General features: G+C 31.8%; 2 protein-coding genes across 2 annotated transcripts; one reads left to right on the top strand and one right to left on the bottom strand.

The window, feature by feature from the left end:
• Positions 1 to 4,902: 4,902 nt before the first annotated feature.
• On the bottom strand, positions 4,903 to 5,256 carry LOC131620134 (uncharacterized). Its single transcript, XM_058891151.1, has one exon. It carries the CDS (start codon positions 5,254 to 5,256, stop codon positions 4,903 to 4,905), a length of 354 nt encoding a protein of 117 aa, XP_058747134.1.
• Positions 5,257 to 20,631: 15,375 nt separating this feature from the next.
• LOC131618487 (uncharacterized) lies at positions 20,632 to 23,711 on the top strand. Its single transcript, XM_058889700.1, has 9 exons — positions 20,632 to 20,798; positions 21,130 to 21,353; positions 21,465 to 21,608; positions 21,710 to 21,825; positions 21,925 to 22,016; positions 22,105 to 22,126; positions 22,240 to 22,308; positions 22,960 to 23,028; positions 23,121 to 23,711. Exons 2-9 carry the CDS (start codon positions 21,155 to 21,157, stop codon positions 23,199 to 23,201), a joined length of 792 nt encoding a protein of 263 aa, XP_058745683.1. The 5' UTR covers positions 20,632 to 20,798; positions 21,130 to 21,154; the 3' UTR covers positions 23,202 to 23,711.

Raw genomic sequence — 23,711 nt, 5'->3', positions numbered from 1 at the left:
ACCTCTAGGACTTCTCTTGATAATTTGCTGAAATTGAACATGTTTATAATGGTTGGCTGTTGACTGTGTATGTTTTAGCTATTAGTAATAGCACTTCTGTACACAGTATAGCATGCCAAACCTCCATTCTTTCTTTCAAAATTGGATATCCCTAGGACACTTGAATATCTGGTATGAAATTACTTCTGTGACAATATTATTGAAGTAATTCTGCATGCTTTATGGATCAAGCTTATATTCACTGTTTTATCTTGAATAGGAAACACAAGGAGTTCGTGTAATTCTGCTATGTAACAATATACAATTAGAAAAATAGATTACACTGATAAAAAATTGTAAACAGTTATACTCTTACTGTAACTTTTATCATGAAATTAATGTTTATGTTTAAATGAATTTGTCATTTTATCAAATTCATTATGTGAAAGTGAATTTTTTTTGTTTGTACTCATTTGTTTTAATTTTGTTTTTAATACTCATTTATAAAAAAGAATTATTTCTCAATTGATTCAATTTTTGTTTTTAATATTCTTTTATTTCTATTTTTTTAATACTTATTCATAATTTAAAAATTGTTATATATATGTTTAATTTTTCTTTCAGTTTCATTTTCAATATAAATTTGATTTCCTTTCATCAAGTGATGATAAATATAGAACTGACTAATTAATATATCCACTTTTTTTGAAATTATTATATATTCAATTGAATGGTTAAGAAAGGAAGAGAAATTAGGATGATAGATCAAAAAATCAAACGTAAATTATTAAAAGGGTTAATACCTATTTTCACCCCTGCCATATGGGGTGTATTTGAAAAACCCCCCTGCGAAAAAAAAAGTTGCAATTATTACCTTAACAAATTTTAAAATTTTCAACTTGGACCTTTAGCCAGCCACATCATCAAAAAATCTGATGTGTCAACTTTTTTTTAATTTATTATTATTATTTTAATTGCGTGGAAGGCTTATGTGGCATTATTATTATTTTTTATTTAATTTAATTCCACGTGGCACTATTATTATTATTATATTGTTTAGTTCTTAAAATGTTAAAAATCAAAGTTTAAAAAATTAGTCCCAAGGGGTGTTGAACCCAGGTACCATAGCATCCATCACAAACACTGAACCACTGCGCTGCTGCTTCTTTTATGATGTGTAGTTCCCTTAGAAATTATATATCAACTACTGTTTACGTTATCAAAATTAATACTTAATATTTACATTATTAATTAATATTAATATTATTAGTTAATAATTAATACTTAATAGTTAATATTGTTAATTAATATTACTAAATTATAAAATAATGATTAATATTTATTTTACTGTTAAACTTAATTAAATTTTAAACTAAATTAAATTAATATAAAATAATATTAACTAATAACGTTAATAGTAAATTAAATTAAATATAAATTTTAATATAAATTGTTTAAATTAAATTAATTAACTTAAATATAACGTTAATAGTAAAATAATATTAAATAAATTAAATAAAATAAATTAAATTAAATTAGATATAAATGTTAAATTAAATTAAACTAATATTAATTAGAAAATATAAATTAAATTAAATTAATATAAACATTTATATAAAATATTTAAATTAAATTTATTAAGTTAAATATAATGTTAAAAGTAAAATAACATTAATTAAATTAAATTACATATAAACATTAATATAAACATTAAATTTAATTAAACTAATTTAATTTAATTTATTTTTATTTAATTTATTTAATATTATTTTACTATTATTTTACTATTAACGTTATATTTAAGTTAATTAATTTAATTTAAACAATTTATATTAAAATTTATATTTAATTTAATTTACTATTAACGTTATTAATTAATATTATTTTATATTAATTTAATTTAGTTTAAAATTTAATTAAGTTTAACAGTAAAATAAATATTAATCATTATTTTATAATTTAGTAATATTAATTAATAATATTAACTATTAACTATTAATTATTAACTAATAATATTAATATTAATTTAATTTAGAAAATAGTAATTAAACCAAAACTAATAATGAAACGTTATCAACAACTATTATAAAGTAGCTAAGTCATTCATATGACATAATGTGAAGCTCAGCGCAGTGGTAAGGTGTTGGAAATAGATGCTAAGGTTCTTGGTTTCAACACCTCTTGGGACTAGTTTTTTAAACTTTGATTTTTAACATTTTAAGAACTAAACAATATAATAAGAATAATAATGCCACGTGGAATTAAATTAAATAAAAAATAATAATAATGCCACATAAGCCTGCCACGCAATTAAAATAATAATAATAAATTAAAAAAAAGTTGCCACATCAGATTTTTTGATGATGTGGCTGGCTAAAGGTCCAAGTTGAAAATTTTAAAATTTGTTAAGGTAATAATTGCAACTTTTTTTTTCGCAGGGGGGTTTTTCAAATACACCCCATATGGCAGGGGTGAAAATAGGTATTAACCCTTATTAAAATTAATGACAATAATCTAATTCAAAATAATTTTGGTAAAACTTTTTTTTAAATTTATATTTTGATTTTATAAATAATTTACTATTTAGGTAAAATGACTTTGTTTTTTCATTAACATTTTTATTATTTTTTAAAAACAAAAGTGTGTGTATCACACCACTACCCGTGCCAACGTATAAGCACACGGAAAACCATACTAAAATTTGTGTAAATATATGAGTTATTATATTTTTTTACAATTAAAGAAAAACAAATTAAAGGTAATGTATTCATCCATCCCAAATTTAAATTGGTGAATGCACGGCTAACACATCAATACCTGTGCGAACGTATGAGTTATTATATTTTTTTACAATTAAAGAAAAACAAATTAAAGGTAATGTATTCATCCATCCCAAATTTAAATTGGTGAATGCACGGCTAACACATCAATACCTGTGCGAACGTATGAGTAACACACCAATACCGTGTGAACGCACGGGTAACAACACACCAATACCGTGTGAACGCACGGGTAACAATATAGTATCAACCGGTTTAGTCCGGTTCGAGAGTCAGTTCTGGCATCAAGTGGTTCCAGCTCCCTCCCGATCGCAGTTGCGGGGGATCGAACCGTGGTTCTCCCTACCAAGTCCAGCGCCAATCACCACTGGACCAACTAACGATTGGTAGTGTTGTGACTATATTTCAACTTATGGGAAACGATTGAAAATATAATAAGATAGTTATTAACCGATTTTGCTTACTAGTTACTTAGTGTTTGTAAATAAATTGTAATATTTTCATAATTGTTTTGAAACACTTCACAGTTTCACATTAATCAGGAATCAAAACCAATAACAATTTATATACAATACTCATATTCTTCAATTTAATGAAACAATTGTTTTAAAGGATGATATAATTAGAGTTTGTTCTAACTCATTCCTACAAAATTTATCTGTAGGATAAGAATTTTCCCTACTTATAAGCACATGATTAGGTCATATATTATCTGATGTGAAACTCTTAACACACCCCATCACGTTCAAAACTGGATATTTGGAGCTTAGAAATAAATGGGGGTGACTCGATAGTAGAAACTTGAAAACGGGTAGCCCACTAGATCTTAAACCAGGCTCTTGACACAATGATAGAATTAGAATTTGTCCTAACTCATCTCTAAAAAAACGACTTGTAAGGGTATAATTTCCTCAACTTATAAGCACATGGTCAAGTCATATATTTGATGGTCATTTTGACGGAGAGCATCCATATTGAGTTAAAGACTCATCTAAAGGTCAAAGACTCACCTAAACAAGTGAGGGAGACACCGCATATTCAGCCAAAACCTTAAGAAAATGGGTGTATGAATCTCTTCACTTATAAAGTGTCCAACCTCCACTTTTCTGAGCAATGTGGGACTCACGCAACTCATATTTGTTTATCAACAATCTCCCCTTAAGTGTGAGTTCATCCACTATGTTCCCCCTCAAGTCGAAAATATTTCATCTACATACTTGTACCGCTGTTGACACACACCCTTACCTCATCAGGGCACTTCAACAGGACAAGCTGCCTGACTATCATGATGTTAAGAAGATTTTCGGTACAAAGAGGCAATTCTTTACTCGAACCATCAACTCGGATACTACTGATGGGTCATCATGAGAGGGAACACCTATATTGGATGAAAGACTCATATAAAGGTCAAAGACTCACTCAAACAAGTGAGAGAGACATCACATATTCATCCAAACCTTAAGGCAATGGGTGTATGAATCCTTCACTTATAAAATGCTCAACCTCCACTTTTAAAAAACAATGTAAAACTTACACAACTCACATTTGTTTCTCATCAAACAATGTGAAACTTACACAACTCACATTTGTTTCTCAACACCATTGCTTAATGTGAGACTCTTAACAAAAAAAAAAAAACAAAGTCATGACAAAATCACACGCCTTAATTTAAAAGAAACAATACCTTAGCCGCGCTAGTGAGCGGACCTAAAGTCTTTTGTACCATAATCATCAAAGACAATAGTTTTAAACTCTCTTTATCTTTTTCATGACTGTCAACTTACATAACAAAATAAAAAGGAATTGTGATTTCCTCATCGGTTAGGAAACGTGTGTAACAAAGTCATATTCGTCCTTCTTAATTAACATTGTACTATACTAGTTTACCCATACCACAATCTGGATATACTACAACTTAGATTCTTCTCCATTAAATTTAATTAATGTTAAAATAATACTCCATGCTTCCAATTACCCTAACTCACATTTAGGTAAAGAAATTATTTTAATAGTTAGTGGTGAATTAGGTAAGATTAGAACTAAGAACTACCAAAAAGCATAAAAAGCAAACTATATATCACATTAATTTCAATATTTCTTATAATATATATAATATTAAAAATAAATAAAAAAGTATAAAACCCTACATATTAAAGCTCAACAAATCATATTGAACACGTTCACCTAATGGCTCCAAAAAGGATTGTCTTGATAGAAACTCACTATAATCAGTCTTCAAAAAGGTATCATCTTGATGAGTTACATGATTATCATCCACCCTCCATTGTTGATGAGTTGAAGAAACATCCATATGCACTACTCTTTCATCATCCAAGGGCATAGTAGTAATTTCAGCAACATTAGAGTCTTGACCAGTTAACTCTTGCACAAGTGCTCTAAAATTTGAAGCATTAGTTTTTACCTTGACAGGACTTGAAATATATGTTACTTTGATCTCTTTTTTGTCCCTTTTGCTTATCCTTTTGTTCTTCATCATGTTCCTAGAAGTTTAATAGTGGATAAGATGTTTAAATGATAAAGTTGCAAAGAGTTTATATATAAGAGTAGGTGATGGTGTTGGTCAAATATGTGTGCTTCTTGGAAGGTAACTATGGTTTGAAAAAAAGGGAAGGTTATAAAAAGAGGTAATTGACTAAATAAAATGTATAGAAGATAGTTATGTATACGTATGTATACATGTAATTTGCGACACACCGTTTAGCTTGTAATAATGACTTTTTGTGGCACATGCGCAGCCATGTAAGACTTGGTTACTATTTTTATAGAAACTCAATATTATTAATTATTTTTGTTGGTGATGTATCATGCAATATTCAAATTAATATTTACTCTTTTTTATTTATTATAAAATCTATTTAAAATTTTGTTTGATTTTCAAAATAAATAATTTTATTATAAATTACTAAAAAAAACCTTAAATATATTATTTATTAATATTAAGTTAGTTTAAAAGATGAAATGTCAAATTAAATATATTACGATTTTTAGAAATACCAAATTATATACAATATACTTGAATTATATCTTAAAATCTTATAAATCGGAATGAAATAAAATGTATTTTATTTCAACTAGATAATATTTATTTTTAATTTTTTTTCCTTTATTATATTTAAAATAACGATTGAAAGTAATGTGATGATCAATTGCATGCAATTATATAATATATTTATAATGGTTATGTAATTTTATGTATTTTTAAAATAATTTTTATTTTATTTTATATGTATAATAATACATCAATACATTTGATATGATCCATAAAAAATACTCTTTATTTTTTATTAATTTTATTTTTCATCTATGTGAAATGAATAAATATGTAATTTATTGTAGGACAAAAAATATAATTTATTTTCATCTATATGAAATAAATAAAAATGTAATTTATTGTAGGAGAAAATATAAAAATATAAACTAGCAATTTGGTGTGCATCTCGCTTGCAACCAACAAAAACTAACAAAGTTTCTAGAGCTTCAATGAAAACTTTTTATATGCTTCATAGAAGATTAGAGTTAGTCAAAGGAATGACTAAGAATATCATCTGATTTTATTTGAGAAAAAGTTATATAATGATAAGGTGTTGTCAAAAAAAGGGATAGTGATCGTTGAAATAGAATAAAATTAAAAAATGAAAATTAGGCGAAGATTCACGTTAAATTTTGAATATGTCATTCATCTTGTGACCTCACAACAGATTTCTAGATTTTTGGTGTCCATTCAAAGTAGCAATCGACTTGACTTGGTTTTGAGTATAAGAAAAACTACAGAATTCCAAGATATAACAACACAAAATGAATATACTTCATCTTTTTAATAATAAGTGATTTACTTCATCATTTCACACATATTTAAAAAATATATAAAAGTATGAGAGAATAATATTATTATAATACCTTTTATCATATAAATGATGAAATTTTTATTAATTAGATGATAAAATTGAAAAAAGTTTATTAAAAATTAAAATTGATCATTCATTTTGGAATACTTTTTATGTCAAATCGATCATTCATTATGGGACAGATGGAGTATGATAGTAAATTAGAAATACTGTGTGAGATGGTCGAACAGAATTTTGACAATGTGGAGTGATTCTTCGATACGACAATGACTAGGTGGATCGGCTAAAAAAAGAAAATTTTGGATGAATGTTTAATTCGAATATGCGAAGATGCGAATGCAAGTTATTTTTCTTGACTTTAAAAAAGTCAATTTTTAAAAAAATGCCAAAATGCAACAATTAAATGCAGACAAAATACAAATGCAACACGTCAAAAATGAATGAAATGCGTTGGGCAAAAATGAGGTATGACACAACCCTAACATCTTGCTTCTTGATAAATCTTGGTGAAAGATAGTCTTGTAGCATGCCAAAGAAGATGTTTATAATAACCAGGGCTTCAAACCCTAGCTACACATCATTAACAAAGAAGAATTAGAGAAATCAATCTTATTGATGAAGAAGCCTCAAAATCACTGTGAAACCTTAGCTGGTACAACCACTAATCTTTGAACCAAGATGTTTTATTCAATGAAATGCATGATATACAAATGAACTAATGAAAATTGATGCAAAGCCTAAGTCAGATTAAAGTAAAATCAGGAGGGCAAATTTTGGGGTGCAATAACTACAAGACCTAATCTTTTCATACAGTCGGCAGAAATAAACGAGCGTGTTGCACTCGTGTCAATAATGGTAATCAAAGGAATGTTATGAATGTAACATGTACCTCGAATTGTCCTGTCAAAACTAGTAGTCTGAGATCCTGCCAGTGAAAATACTTTCCCTCTAGACTGAGCTTTCTTTGGCTTTTGGCATTTGGTGTTGATGTGACCAGGTTCCCCACAGTTGTAATAAATTGGCACATTAGTCTTGCAATCAGCAATAAGGTGTCATGGCTTCCCACACTTGAAGCACTTCTTTTCATCATTCTTGCATTCATTTGCGCGATGTCCTACACCACCACACTTATATCATTTGATAGAAGCGGGAGTCCCTCTCCCACTTGGCTTCTTACCCTCTGGAACCTTCTGTTTTTCTTTACCAGTTGGAGGCACAATTCATTTGATTTCTCCTTTTATCAATCAGACTTTTATAATGAACAGACTGAGCCCTGCTATCCTCATCATAAATCTTGCATTTGTTCACTAGTTCCGGAAACCGGTGAATCTGTTGATAACCAATTCCCTGCTTTATCTTAGGACGCAACCCATTCTCGAACTTAATGCACTTAGAAGCCTATGCAACTGCGCCATTATAATATGGACAAAATTTCACAAGTTCCTCAAATCTGTCAGCATACTCACCAACAATAGAATTCCTTTATTTCATCTCCAGAAACTTGATCTCTTTCTTCCCACGCACATGCTCTGGAAAGTACCGCTCCAAAAATTATCCTCTGAATACAGCCCAAGTGATTTAATTTCCTGCAGCCTCTAGTATCTGACGCGTATTGTCCCACCAATCACCAGCTTCCTCTGCCAACATATGCGTACCAAATTACACCTTCTCTGCTTCATCCACGCCATAACCATGTAAATATTTTCAATGTCCTTCATCCAATTATGCACTCCATTCGGATCATACCTGCCTTTGAAGGTGGGTGGGTTATTCATCTGGAACTTTCCCAAGTTGCAAAACTCATCATTCCCTCCATTTTGGTTGTTCTGCATAACTTAGGCCACTGCTTGCAAAGCAGCAACAATAGCACCATCGTTTCTCCTAACCATATTTTGAACAACATCGACAAATAAGGATTAGAAAAAACTTGACTCGACCGTGTTCGCACACCAGTCGTACACTACTGACACACTATAACACCTGGACAAACGAACTGAACTGCTCTGATACCTATATGTAACACCCTAATTCTCGACTTAATAATTAATAAATAAAATCTAATTCTATCCAAATAGGATGCCACTTTACAATCCAAGAAGTCTGGATGTTGTCGGTTTGCAACAGAATGCTAGCTTAAAATTCTACTTCTTAAAGAAAAAGGAAAATCTTTTTAGTTTTTCATTATTGTGCTCGTCAAGACATCACATATTGTGCCTATGTATTTCCTCATGCAATGGAAAAGTCAGAGCATTCTGTAGTTCGGGGTATGAATCCCTGAGTTTGTTTATTAATTTTAGCGAGAGGTACTCGATCGCTTTCAAACAGAAACAATGCTACTCGACACGTGGATAAGAGAATGTTTCCATCACAACAAGAATGGATGATTGAATCATGAATTTATACAAATTCTAGCCATCATCTCATTCGAGTGGAAAACATTTGATTTTCACATGTCGAAGTGGGTTTGCATCGTCGTGAAATAGACTAAGTCTCTCGTTTGTGAAAAAGTTTTAAATTGAAAAGCCAAGTGGCAAAAAGGTTGAATGAGTTGGAGTTGTTTTTAGAAGTTTTGTTGAAAAGATGAGGTGAATTAAGATTCACTTATTAGGTTGATTGAGTAAGGAAGCCAAGTGTTTGGACCACAAGCTTAGACGGAAAACAACCTAAACACTTGAGATGGAGGGGATACAATCGTCCTAACCATCGTTTCCATGTTTATTACCAAAAGGTTTTTTTGAAAAGGCACTCGACATTGGATCGAGGATTGAAAATTTATTATGAAAGCGGTGGGAATGGATACGAATGGAAGAGGTTGATGGCGATGCACAAGGAAATTGACTTAGAAGTGGTGAGTTATGGCTTGGTATATGGACCAAGAATGCGAGAGTTTAGTTGATGGCGATGCACAAGGCAATCGACTTACAAGGGTTTGAAAATGGTGCTCGGTATATGGATCGAGTTTATTTTGATGTTTTGAAAATGATTTGATAGAAAATAGAAAAATAAAGTAAACATTCATATTAAGTACCCAAATCCCAATAAAAAAACCTAAATCCCCAATCCACTATTTTGCATCGATTATATTAAGAGATTACAGGGTTAGGCAGAAAAGAAAAGTACAAATAAAGGGAGAGGGGTACACTTAAAATAATAATGGACAATAAAAGAAAATAAAAAAAAAGTAAATGAATCATAAAAGAAATAATAAAAGCGAAGGGGATGTACTATCAATACATAAGGTGTAAACAGTAAAAAAATGATAAATGGGCTTAAGGCCCTATTTCTAAAAAGACAAGCAATAAATAAAAATAAATGAAATACAAAATGAGCTACAAAATGGGAATGCAACTAGGAAAATACTAAAGGCCCAAAGGACAGAATCCCACAAGGGTCCATTGAGTAATTAAGGGGGGGGGGGGGTTGAGAAGACTTCTTCTTCCCTAATCTCATATTTGGATACTAATCACGTAAGCATCAAAAATGGAAGAAAAATCTTTCAACAAAAAAGTAAAAATGTCAAAACTTTCTCAATTTTTAACAGAATTAAGCAAATGAATAATAAAAATTCATCTAATCGATCTCATGAACAAGAATCTAAGCTTATAATCGGAAAATAAATGAAAAAAATTGAAAAAATCAAAAAATGCAACAACCTTCTTTTGACTTGATTTGATCATAACTTGCTCAATTTTTCATGGAACTAAGCAAATGAATAATGAAAATTCATCTACTCTATCTCACGAACAAATATCTACGCTCAAAATTAAAAAAATAAACAACTAAAATTTACAGAAAAAACAAAAATTAATTCATATTTCATCACTTTTGCTCATGGAGGTTCAAGAATCCTTTAAACTCTTAGATTTTGAATCAATGGAGTTTCCATATAAAATGGTGATGATTAAGGTACTAAATAAATAAATCAAGAGTAAAAATACAATAAAAATAAATAAAGAACAAGCATAAAAGTCATTAAACCACAACAAATCACTTTTGCTTATGGAGGTTCAAGAACACTTTAAAGTTTTGATTTTGAATCAATGTAGTTTCCATGCAAAATGGTGATGATTAAGGTACTAAATAAATAAAGCAAAAAATACAATAGAAATAAGTAAAGAACAAGCATAAGAGCCTACCAATTCAAAAAAGAAAGAAATGACTTGAAAGAAAATGAAGAGAGTTTTGGCTTAGTTTTTGTGAATGATTTGGTGGTGGAATTTGTGAATGAGAATGGATTTATTTATAGGCTCTAAAAGGAGTAGTTTATGAATTAAGAAAAAAGAGGTGGAAAGGTGAGTGAGTACTAGAAGCTTTAATTAATTAAATAATTAATTATGATGCATAAATTAATGGAATAATGATTTCATACATGTAAGTAATATATGAGATATTTTGGGCTTTTTAGAAGTTTAATTTTTATTTGATGATGCATGAGAATGATTAATTAAATTCAAGTGGATATGAAGATGATAAATCAAAGGGTTAAATATGTTTTTGGTACCTATAAAATTTTCAAATTTTGTTTTTGGTCCCTATAAAATAAATGGCATGTTTTGGTCCCTATAAAATTATTATGCATGTAGTTTTAGTTCTACTGTTAAATCAATGTGTATTTTTGAATGATTATTTTGTAGACATGATTACAACATTATAAAAAGTTTCTTGAAAAAAAATAGAACTCAAAATTTGATTTCTAACTCGAGATTCTCATTACTTTTATCATTATCTTTTAAATTTTAAAAAAAATTATATTTAATTCTTCTCATTTTTTGAAAATTCTAAAATTTGGTAAATAATTATTTTATAGTATTCTAAACATGTATGAAAAAATTATTCAAAAATTTAAAAGTTAAAGGGTAATTAAACAATTTTAATAAATAGTAAGAACTAAAACTGCACGCATTAAAATTTTGTAGGGACCAAAATATGTTATTTTTTTAATAGAGACTAAAACTAAAATTTGAAATATTTATAAGGACCAAAAACATATTTAACCCTAAATCAAATGATCATGAATTTATATTTCAAAAATGTATAAATGAAAAAAAAATGCAATTTTAGTCAATTTCTTCAATATGTGAAATGTTAACTTTTCTTTGACTTTATATTACGATACATGATAATGATCAATGAATATTTCAAATGGAATAATGTGATGATTTAAATTTTTTTTCAATAATTATTATCGATGCATGAAATTTTAGTCAAATTTTACAACACATGAAATGTTTGCTTTATGGTTGATTTTTCAAAAATGAAAATATGCATCAGATGAAAAAAGTAAGGGGGGGGGGGGGGGGAATGGAGTATGACAAATGTTACTTCATTTAATAAAAAGTTATAGTTCAAACAACAGAATTCAACAAATGTATGGCATCAATAGCCTCAACAAATCACGCACACCAAAAGTGGTTCAATAATTACTTTAAATTAAAAGATATGTAACATAATAATAACATACAGAAAATATATTTCCCGGTGTTACGTAACAGAGCAACTCCACTAGTAGAGTCGACTGATAGCAACATGAGATAAATCTCAAACTACTCAGATACCTGGTTGTGTGTACTCCGAGGGAGCACAAACACAACAAACATAAAAGGGGTGAGAAATTTATTCATATAATAAATGGTGTATAATAATTAAGATAGTACTCCCTCTGTTTCTTTTAAAGTGTCGTTTTAGCAAAAAGCTCTTCAACCAAGATAGTAGATTGTTATAGTTATTTTTCTTATTATACCTTCACTTATTTTCTCTTTCTAAATAAATTCAATCATACACTCTCTCTTTTTTCAATAAAAAATTGAAAAAATAATTGAGTTTATGGAAAATGTGAAGTGGAGTTGTTGAAAAAGTAATGGTATAATTGAAAAATTATAACATCAAACTATAAAAACGACACTTAAATGGAAACAAAAAAGTTCTTCTAAAACGACACTTAAAAAAGAACGGGGTGAGTAGTATTTATACACACAAATCACATTCATTCAGAATCACATTCTCACCACAAGAAATGCACAAGCACAACATAATTACAATGCAATGAGACTCGATAATATTACACGATGTATGTAGTACCAATTCTCATCAATGGTTCATCATATGAACCTGATTCCCCCTTTGGAATCCTGAACTCCGCCTACTGAGTTCCAAATAAGTCTTTCTTCCCCCTTTGGACCTACGACTTATCTCCTTCAACATATCAACAATGAATGCATGGCATAACAATAATGCAATTAACACAACAATTATGATAATATTTAGTGATCCACGATCAATCACACAATTGCAACCATGCTTAACGTAATCCACCCTTTTGGACTACCACCAATATAATCAAACACACCTTCCCAATCATTTAAAACACATCAAATAATTTGTCAATATGGACCTTGTAACACCCCTTTCTATACCCCAAAATATCTAACAAATAATCAGAGAATAACATGCATATAATTCAAAAGGGCGTCACATTGATGCTTTTAGAAGAACTAAAAACCTAAAAAAAACTGACAGCATTTATCTACAATATACGATACACCTGGTCATTTCAAATAACACCTAAACATTTAATTACAATTCACACAGAATATGCATTCACAGCGGAAAATACTAAAATACTCATGTATTTCATAAAATGATTCATGTCCCATACCATGATCATATCTCCATAATCATCTCAACATAAAATAAATCAAAATCAGAATATTTGGCTTGAAAGCCTCTCAAATAACAAGTAGCCAAATAACAAGTTCTCAAGTCATAAACATAATACATAAACCAAATAGAACATGAGTTCAACACGACTAGTCTACCCAGTGTTACATGACCAGAGCATCGACTCACTACCTAATCTCTAACAAACACGGAAGACTCTCCGGCTAGATCACGCACGAGCTACTAAACTCCAGAACCTGCATGTCGCCAAACGAGGGCAACATTAAAACAGAAGGGTGAGAATACGAACCATTATGAAGAGAGTATAACAGAATACAATGGTTAAATCAATACTTCAAATAATTATTCATACTATGTATAACCATGTAGATAATAGTAATCAATCCATATTTCACATGTCATCGAGTGTACAATAAACTTCAATAGTATAATATTACAAGTCTACCATTATATTCTCAATTAATTACACAATCATAGTTATCATATATTCACACATTTATCAATTATGTATCCAAACTTCACTCGTTTCAATTATCAAACTCATACACGTATCACACTACATCAATTCCACATACTCAATTATCGCATAATTTAATGTGACCCGATGCAAGATATGTGACGCTATGCATGTGGTACCAAATTGTGAACCCAAGGTTTCACCGCTTTCCGATTCAATATCTAGAATCCAAGCCACGCTTCCGATCCGGACAAGACCAAAGCCCACCAAACGTAAACATATAGTTTACCGCTTCCGATTCACTTTAGAATCTAAGCCTCGCTTTTGTTTCAAAGCAAATCCACCTTTGTTTCAAGGCAACCATGATATGAATGTATGTACAATGCAATCAGCATATGCAATTAAGATCATCTCTACCATCTTAATATTTAGCATATCACAATAATTCACTCAATGAATTATCCACAATATTGTACACAACATTCTCATCACATAAGCATTATTCACATATAATTGTCAACACACAATTGTCAATCCACCATTCCAATTAGCATTTAGTAATTAATACCATCACATACTAACTCATCAATTATCACTTATATATAATTTACTCTTTTCATAATACACTAAGAATCATTAAAAGGATACCACATTTCATTTATTGACAAAACGAAATAGACATAAAGAAAAGGGAAGTCCTAATTAGTTCTCCATGCAAAATATATATACTATAGTGAGTAAATCCATAATGTCATATATGGACTTGTTAATAGAAAATAACGTAATGCCACTGTGAGTGTATTGCCTAACAAGTGCTATCCCCTTTTTTTTCTCTTTTATAAGGCCAAGGTACTAACTGTAGCATTTTGTTTCATTCAATAGCATATATATATATATATATATATCACTCACCTTTATTAATTAAATAAATAACCAGCAATGAATGGTCCTATCAAGCCACCAACTGGTTACTACTAGTTCTTCTATCTATAAGCATGATAAGTATCTCACATGTGGACTTTATTGAACCAACATGATTAGCCAAGTGAGTAATTAAAGGGAGAACAATTAATTGGGAACAAACATAGTTTCTTTGGCCAATGAAAAGCAACATTGGCGAGAGAATTAGGAACAGTAACCGAACATGTTTCCATTACAGTACTAGGAGCTTGTGGTTTATTTTCTATTTGTCCACTAGCAATCAGTAGCCATACCTACTGCTAAGGCATGCTCTCACGCTTTCTATTGGCTAATGGCAGCAGTTTTCTTTTTTTATTAATAAAGTAAAATATAGTGTTTCACATTTTATGTTTATTAATTCCTACTTGCTACCAGTCAATACACAGCAACAAATATTCATTAAACTACAAAGTGACTCATTTATTATTGACCAAGCGAAAAGAAAGAAGAAACATCAACAGTCAAACCGAATGAAGGAAACAAAACAAGTAGAACACGGCACATTCCAGTATAAATTTTGGTTTCAAAGTTCCAGTATGTCAATAGAGATTGAACACATATTTTATTAGATTCACCATGAACAAATATAACTATATTAATCTACCAATAACCCCATTATACTAGCCCACAATGATTTGGGATTCTCCCCCTTACCTCTTGATTTCTCCTCCAAAACCCTAGCTTTCCTCTTCTTGTTCCTCTCCTCCACTTCTATTTCTTCAAACCAGCAAAATGAACTAATGATTCTCCTACTCCCCATTTCCTCTCTTACTATCTTTATTTATTATATTGGGCTTACCCAAATAATTCTACTTCCTAACTAATTAGGCCCAATCATAAAATATAGTAGTCAAATAAATGATTATGCTCCAACAAATAATATTATTACCCTTAATATTATTTTCCAATTAATCCAATTAAAATCCGAATTTATCTCAAATAAGTAAAATCCAATAATAATATTATTTCTAATATTATTTCTCTACATGCTCCACTTTATTAATTCTTCGATTAACATCCAATTAATTATCAAACTTCGTCCCAATTAAGTAAATAAATCCTTATTTAATTTAATTAGTCAAATAATAAAATTCGGGCTGTTACAGACCTCGTCCATATTCGTCACCTCATACACTTCTTTTCCACCTGCTACCGACCTCTGATAAAATCGTTGAAAATATTGTATCCCTGAATCTAAGTTATAGACCTTTGTTTCAGCTAACTCCATCCCAAAATGATTTACGAGTTGAAAGTTATGATCAATACTGTGCACCAAGGCGTTACTAAAAACTTATTATTTTCATCTTCTTCAACCCCAAAAACGTCCATGAAATCATCACCAAAAATATTTCATGGTTTTAAACTCAACCATAAACATACTAATATCAATCACCACTTATATTCATATAATTCCACCAGTAAATTCACAATTTCAAACCTTACTGTCACCATAATCATCATCTCAAACCCTTAACATACATAAAACATAAAATTCAACAACAATTCAAAATTCATCATCAACAAATATTAATTGCTATAGCCACAACAATTACAACTCATTCCTCGCGATCATAGTCACACATCAACGACAATCATAACATGGCAAAAGACCAACTTAAGAGGATAAGGACCCCTTACTACCCTCTCATGATTATACACCCTTATAAGAATAGTTCCTCTCTTACCTTAGAATTTCAAGCTCCAACTCTTCTATAATGGTGGTCTTCTTCTTCTTCTTCCTACCCTTGTCTCTTGTCGTAACACTCCATTTTCAAATTCTTTCACGTACGTTTCCCATTCTGTGTTCTCTCCTCACCTTCTTATAAGTAGACCAACTAAATCCCTTATTTTTAAATCTTATTATTATTATTATTACTATAATATTAAATCAAACTAAAAAAAATTATTTTCTAGTTCTCTCACGTACTTTTCCCACTATATGTTCTCTCTTCACCTCCTTATAAGTAGACCAACTAAATCCCTTATTTTTAATTTATTTTTAAATCTTATTATTGTTTTTACTAATATATATATATATATATATATATATATATATATATATATATATATATATATATATATATATATATATATATATATATATATATAATTCTAAATCATATTATTAGGCCAACTATTCAATAAAATAATAATAAAAGTAATATTATCTCTATATTACTATTGTTATTTTAGATAAATATTAACTTATTTATTATTACTACTAAATTAATTTAATAATACTTTAATTTAATTGTGTCCAACACCCCTTATTTCTCGTTAATTACTACCACACCCCTCACTTAAAATTCTAATATTCTAGGGACATTACCCCATACCCGAGGCTCCTTTACTACCTCAATCATTCAAAACACATACAATACAATTAAATTATTATATAGAATTAGATAATTCAAATGGGGTGTTACCCCCACGCCGACATCACTCTTTGAGGTCGACCACTGTTATTGAAAGACTCCCCCGACATCAAACATGCCCAACGAGTCTTGGCGGCAATTATTCTGTGTCGTCCAAAGACCCGAGACCTACTACTTCGCGCCGACCAAAGGCCCAAGGTATAAATACCTTCATAAAGGGTTCTAAGATACACAATATATAATCTCCACTTTCATGTCTAACTATCTTGAACCATAAACTGACTTAAGCATTGGAGTGTTAACCATGCAAGAACCCCCCTTAGGTCAACCATATCGGAGATAGCAACACTAGTTACCAGCACCGCATCACCATTAACACCTTTGATCCAAAGTTTCGTATCCACGTAGTACATCAGATGCTTCATTTCACCGTAGTTTCTTCAATCATCACCATTTTTGGCACGAAAAAGGAAGCCAGTGATGACAACTGATTTGAGCGGGATAACTCAAGATAAAAATGAGAGCCTAAGGTCTTACATCGGTCAATTTTTACAAGTAACCATGGAGGTAGAAGGACCCGAAGAAGGATTAAGTATTGGATATTTGATATCGGCCTCCTGCAAGATCACCACTTTAGATTGAAGCTATGGAGAAAATGAGGATGAACCACGTAGGAAATATTGAGAATGACTCAATCTTACATGATGTTGGAAGAAAATTTGAATACCCTATTTAAGAATCCCGTTTTCGGCGACACCAACTATAGTCGTCGAGTACGTGAAGGGGGAAAAAAGAGAAAGGGAAGAGTCAGCCCAAGGTAAATCTCTCTCTAAAATTGTTGACGCTGGGACCAATGGTGAAGATAAAGAGGCCAACAAGGGGAAATGCCAATATATTGCTACCATTACTAGAGGAGTACCCCGAGCAAACCTCCCCTCCAAGGGGACCATGAAGAGAAAGTTTGTTGAGATGTTGCTCGTCCATAAAAAGGATGGAAGTTCATCGACTAAAATCCTGAATTGTTCTATGCTAGGGTTTCAGAACTATGAGAAGGTGGAAGGAACTCCAAGAGAAATCTTACCTTTGGTGATTATAGTTATAATTGAGCAGTTTGACGTCTCTCAAATTTTAGTCGATGATGGTAGCTCGAGCGATAACATGTATTCTGAACTGTTTGATAAAATGGGCTTGGAAAGAGAAATCTTATGGTCGTATAAAGGTATAGGCCTGCAAGCATTCAACGGTACAACCACTTACCAGTAAGAGAAGGGAAAGACATTTAATCTGTCAGCTTACAATTCCATCTTAAGCTCAAATACCATAATCTTCAGGGGGGACTAGTCACCATAAATGTCGATATTGAAGGAGCAAAGATAATTTAGCAAGCACTCCAGTGAGAACAAGGAGAAGTCATGGCAATGAAAATCAACATGGCTTTCCTAACCGGTCAGCTTAGGAGCATGAACATCAATCCCCCAAAAAGTCGTTGAGCAAACAAAAATGAAACAAGGATAATAAGAAGCGACAAGTCCACCTGATTATATTTTTTATTATTTGCATTACACGATATGCTTGTATCATCCCCTTATTCACATGTAAGAGTGATTTCCAAATATGAATGAAATATCACAAGTTCTAAGATGTTCATTTCTTTGTGACTGTGTAAGGAAACGACAAGTCCAGGGTAAGACCGAAGGTATAGAGGCCCTAACACAAAGAAAATTAGGGGTGTTTTTGCAAATGCCACAGGCTTACGACTACAATAATTAATTCCCCACGGTGTAAATCACACACAGAGAAAATCAGAGGTGTTGTCACAAATACCACACATGTGTGACTACAACAATCAATTTCCCACAGCGTAAAGCACACACAAAGAAAACTAGAGGTGTTGTAAATTCCACGTGTGTGGGACTACAAAAATCAATTCCCCACAGTGTAAAACACTAGCAATAACAGTCATCCCCCTCTAACAACTAGCCATTCTAGAGGTTGTTGTGGGTTGGCCACTTGTCGACCTCAGATCGAGTTTTCACGTAGGCAGGGAAGGGAAACCGACCTTTGGTCGGGAACGACCTATAAACGTCCAATAAACTTAGAGGCAAGACCTCGTAAGTCCGCACAAAAAATTTAGAGCTCCGCTTTCAAAATTACACAAACATACCTTAAACATGTAAACGCAAAAACTTATATATCTCTTCATTGAAAATATAGTTTACATACAATATGAAAAAAAATACACGCTAAGACTATCCAAGTAAGGAAACGATCTTCCTGTCTATAGGCATCTGATCCAGTCGAACCTGATCGCTTAAACTATGTAGAGGATGATGAAAATGCTCTACCTCCTGGAAGGCGTTTTTGAAAGATTGTGAAACTACCCTAAGGTTGGCGGTCGTACAATCAATTAAACATTGAGCTAAAGAAGCATTCTCGGGTGCAAAGCTTCCAATTATCTTTGAGCCCCCAAAAGAGACACTTGAGTAGAGGTCAAAGTATCTTAGATAGAAGCTAGAGAATTGTACTTCCTTGCTACACCCATCACCAAAAGAGCTATCTAGTCGGTAAGAGAGTCATGGAGATTAAGGGACCATGCATCATCTATCTCAGTAAGAGAAGTGAAAGTTGCTTGTATTTCTTGTAGATACGTATCACATTTGAGTGTCAGATCGCAGACACTTTCTTTCAGTCGATGCCTCTTCTCATGTTATTGTCAGACTAAAGAACGACCCAACAACCAGTTCCACCGAAGGCCAAAGCAGTAGAAGCTCACCAAATATACCACACCACAATCTCCAATTCTTCCTCCAAGGCGGCCCAGAACAGAACTCTTACTTGTTTATGGTGTTGTTAGAGTGTGTCTGAATTCTAAACTCTAAATTTTGGATACAGTAAACAATTCGTTCTTAATACACCCTTATGGGGTGAACCAAATCTCTGAAAACCCCAATTTCCCATTCGGAGATGAATATCCGAACGCACCATAAAGTGGTTTAAAAAATTGTTTTGGAGATGCATCTCTAAAAACACCCTAAATATCTGAGAATAGGTGTTTCGAATATGCATATCTGAAACACTAGACATAATGGTTGCCAAAAACACAGATTTGTTTGTGGCATTTAAAAAAAACATCAATGCCGGTACGTAATAAACACAAAGATTTGATACGTAATTCGGTTAAAACATTAATAAACACGCAAACGGAAAATGATATGAACATAACAATGAATTGTTCAAAAATACCAATTCAGGAAAAGAGAGAATGAGGGATTATGTCAAAATATACATTTAAATCGATTTGAATATGCAACTCCGAAAACCTCCTAAACTTAATTTATGAGGATGATTCGGAGATGCACATGCAAAATTCTCCTTATTATAATAAAAAAGTTGTTTCGAACATACATATCCGAGTATTTCTTTTAAATATATAATATGATGTATCCGAGTATTTCTTTTAAATATATAATATGATGAGTTCAAATATACATTTCTAAATGCTAGGGCCTCTAAGAAGGCATAGGGGTATGGTAAGAAATTCTCAAAGCCCAATTTAGTTGGTTTTGAAGAGACCCATTTTTCACCGTCTCTTTGCCCTTGCATCGAACACAACGTTTGTATCGCAGCAACAGCTCAACTCGCCATTGAAATCAATACCCAGCCGGAAAACGCAGTCGGAGATTATCGTCGGCCGCCAGAAACAGTGAGCTACTCCACCTTTTCCTTCTTAAATTATATTTCTGTTCAAAATTTTCCTTCCCCTCTCTTCATGCGCGCGGTAGGATGCATTTCACCATGATTCGCTGCCACAAAATCCGCCACTGCGAAATGAAACTCACCGGAGCTCCACTTCGCACCGCTATTCTGCACTTAAGCGCCACGATTCACAGAACACATATTTTCACAATACTGGTTCGAAATGTCACGTAGCAAAAACAAAGTAGATGAAATGAAATTTCTATATTCATTTTGAAATTCAGTACTAAAAGTAGTTACTTTATGTTTATGATTAATTTACCATTGTTGTTCTACAGAGCAAGATTAGAATCAAACAGGTGTATGATGGCTGGCATCATTATCAGACGAGCATTCTCCCGGCACAATTTGTTTCGCCTACCAACCTGTGCTCTACATGTTTGTGAAAATTCCCCTGTTAAACTTTGCATATCTGATGCTACCACTAGAGTCTTTGCTCTTCCAACTGTGCCTAGTCTTATCAGTGAAAGTCGCAGATCCTTTGCCAAAGGCCGAAAGTCGAGTAAGTCAGTGCGTGCGTGCATGACATATTAGGATTCGAATTCCAAATAATTTAGTAGACCCATTTTGTAAAGTTGGTTTTTTTAATGATTATTTGCTTATACAATTTTAGAGGATGAAGGGGGTGTTAGTACAGTTGAGGTTCCATCAAACATCGGCCCTACTATTAAGGCTTCTGCTGCCTCACAGATGGAGTCTGCAATGGCTGCATTATCGGTTGAACTAAGCAAACTACGAACTGGAAGAGCATCCGCTGGTATACTGTCATGTTTCATAAATAAATCTTATGTGTCTTTGAATGCTTGATACTCAACATTTATAAATGTTGAACATGTATGTATATGTATGTATATACAGGAATGCTTGATCACATTATTGTAGAAACTGGCGGTGTCAAGATGCCTTTGAATCGGATTGCTCTTGTTTCAGTACTCGATCAGAAAACGTTATCTGTTAATCCTTATGATCCAGAGGTACTTTATCTTACAAGTTCAAATATGCTTGCTATTTGTAATATTATAAGTAAACCAGCATTACTTTTGCTTATCACATGACATAACTAACTTTTGCAGACCCTTAAACAATTAGAGAACGCCATTGTTTCATCTCCGTTGGGATTAAATCCTAAAACAGATGGTGAAAGATTGATTGCTGTCATTCCACCGTAAGCTCTTATTCTATTTTTATTCAGTTACTCTTTATGTCTGTTAGAGTGAATCGACTAATTTATTTCTCCAACCTTGAATGACCAGATTGACCAAAGAGCACGTGCAGGTATTGTTAACTACACTCCATTTATATTTTTATATGGATTAAACTCAACACTCTTCTCTTTGTTTGATAGCCTCAGCCTGCCTCTATACCCTTTTGTTTGATATTAATTTCAGGCTATGAATAAGTTGGTGACTAAATCTTGCGAGGATACTCGGCAAAGCATTAGAAGAGCTCGACAAAAGGTGTGGCATGTCTTTGCTATTTCTTGAGTTTTTTTTTTTTTTTTTTCCGATGGATTTGCTGCCTTTTAGAAATTTAAGCAAGTGATTAAGGAAAGGGTAGTTGCTGAAAGATTTCAGAGTTCTCCTTTGCTCTGAATCTCTCTAGACATTTTAAGTTATTTTCATTTTTGGTTAGTCATTGTCAAACAACTAGAGGTAGATGAAGACTTAGATAAAACTATAAGTTATTAAAAAAGATCTCGAGAATAACGATTTTGATAGTAGTGAGGTCCTGGATAGAACATTATGACGTAAGTTGATCTATGTAGCCGACCTCATGGCGTAAGTTGATCTATGTAGCCGACCTCATTTAGTGAGATAAGGCTTGGTTGTTGTTATTGTTGTTTTGATGGTTAGTCATTGACATAAACTGCTTTTAAATGTATAAAAGTTATCAGCATTCTGATGCATTTTCAAATACGCCCTTGCCCTTTGGTGCTTCAGACCACTCATCCTGTAAGCCCAACCCGTTTAATCTGAAGTATGTACATTCATTTTTCCAAAAATAGAAAAAACAATGCAATAACAGGATAGTCCTATTGACAGTATTTTTTTTCTTCATGGTTTAGCTTAATTATCTGCAAACAGTTACTAAAGGTGTTCATTTTACAGGCAATGGATGCCATTAAGAAATTAAACTCTAGTCTTCCCAAGGATGACATAAAAAGATTGGAGAAAGAAGTAAGATATATATGTTTAAGGAAACAATTACGTCGACACGATTCCGTAGCTCCAAAAATTTGATTTCTGGTATTTTTTTTTTCTACCTTCAGGTTGATGACTTGACAAAAAAATCTATCAAGACAGCTGAAGATATATGCAAGGCAAAGGAGAAGGAAATTAGTCAAGGTTGAGATATGGTGTTATTCTAGATTTTGCTGAGGTTTCACTGCGGCATAACTGCTAGGGCCTGGAATTTTATCTGGTCTAAGCTAAGCTGAGTAGAGTATCATACAACTAGTCATTATATTTATGAACTATTTTGCTATTCTAGCAATATAGATAAAAAAAGATAAATCTCATTCTCAACCCTTGGGTTTGGAGTTGTGGCGTTGGTGCTGACGGTTACTATGTTGTGTTTGATCTCAAACATATTTTGTTAATGGTTGCTATTCCCCCTGTTGGTAGAAAATTTTGAATGTTGAGCTCTGTTCTCATAGTGATGTGTAGAGGTTTGGGCGGGGATATAAACTCGAATAAATATTCTCATAAAAAAGCTGAAAATCATCGGTAGAGGATTTGTTGGCATCACGCCTTGTATTTTACCAGCTTTTTTGGACTTGATTTTTCCATTGGCAGATGTCCTTGCAATCTAGAATTCTCATGAGGTTCAAAAGATTAATTAATGATTAAATTAGATTAAA

This window comes from Vicia villosa, linkage group LG7 (assembly GCF_029867415.1).
Source record: "Vicia villosa cultivar HV-30 ecotype Madison, WI linkage group LG7, Vvil1.0, whole genome shotgun sequence".
In the NCBI taxonomy this organism is placed as follows: Eukaryota; Viridiplantae; Streptophyta; class Magnoliopsida; order Fabales; family Fabaceae; genus Vicia; species Vicia villosa.
Note: the sequence above shows the minus strand (reverse complement) of the source record. Positions and strands in the feature narration are given on the sequence as shown.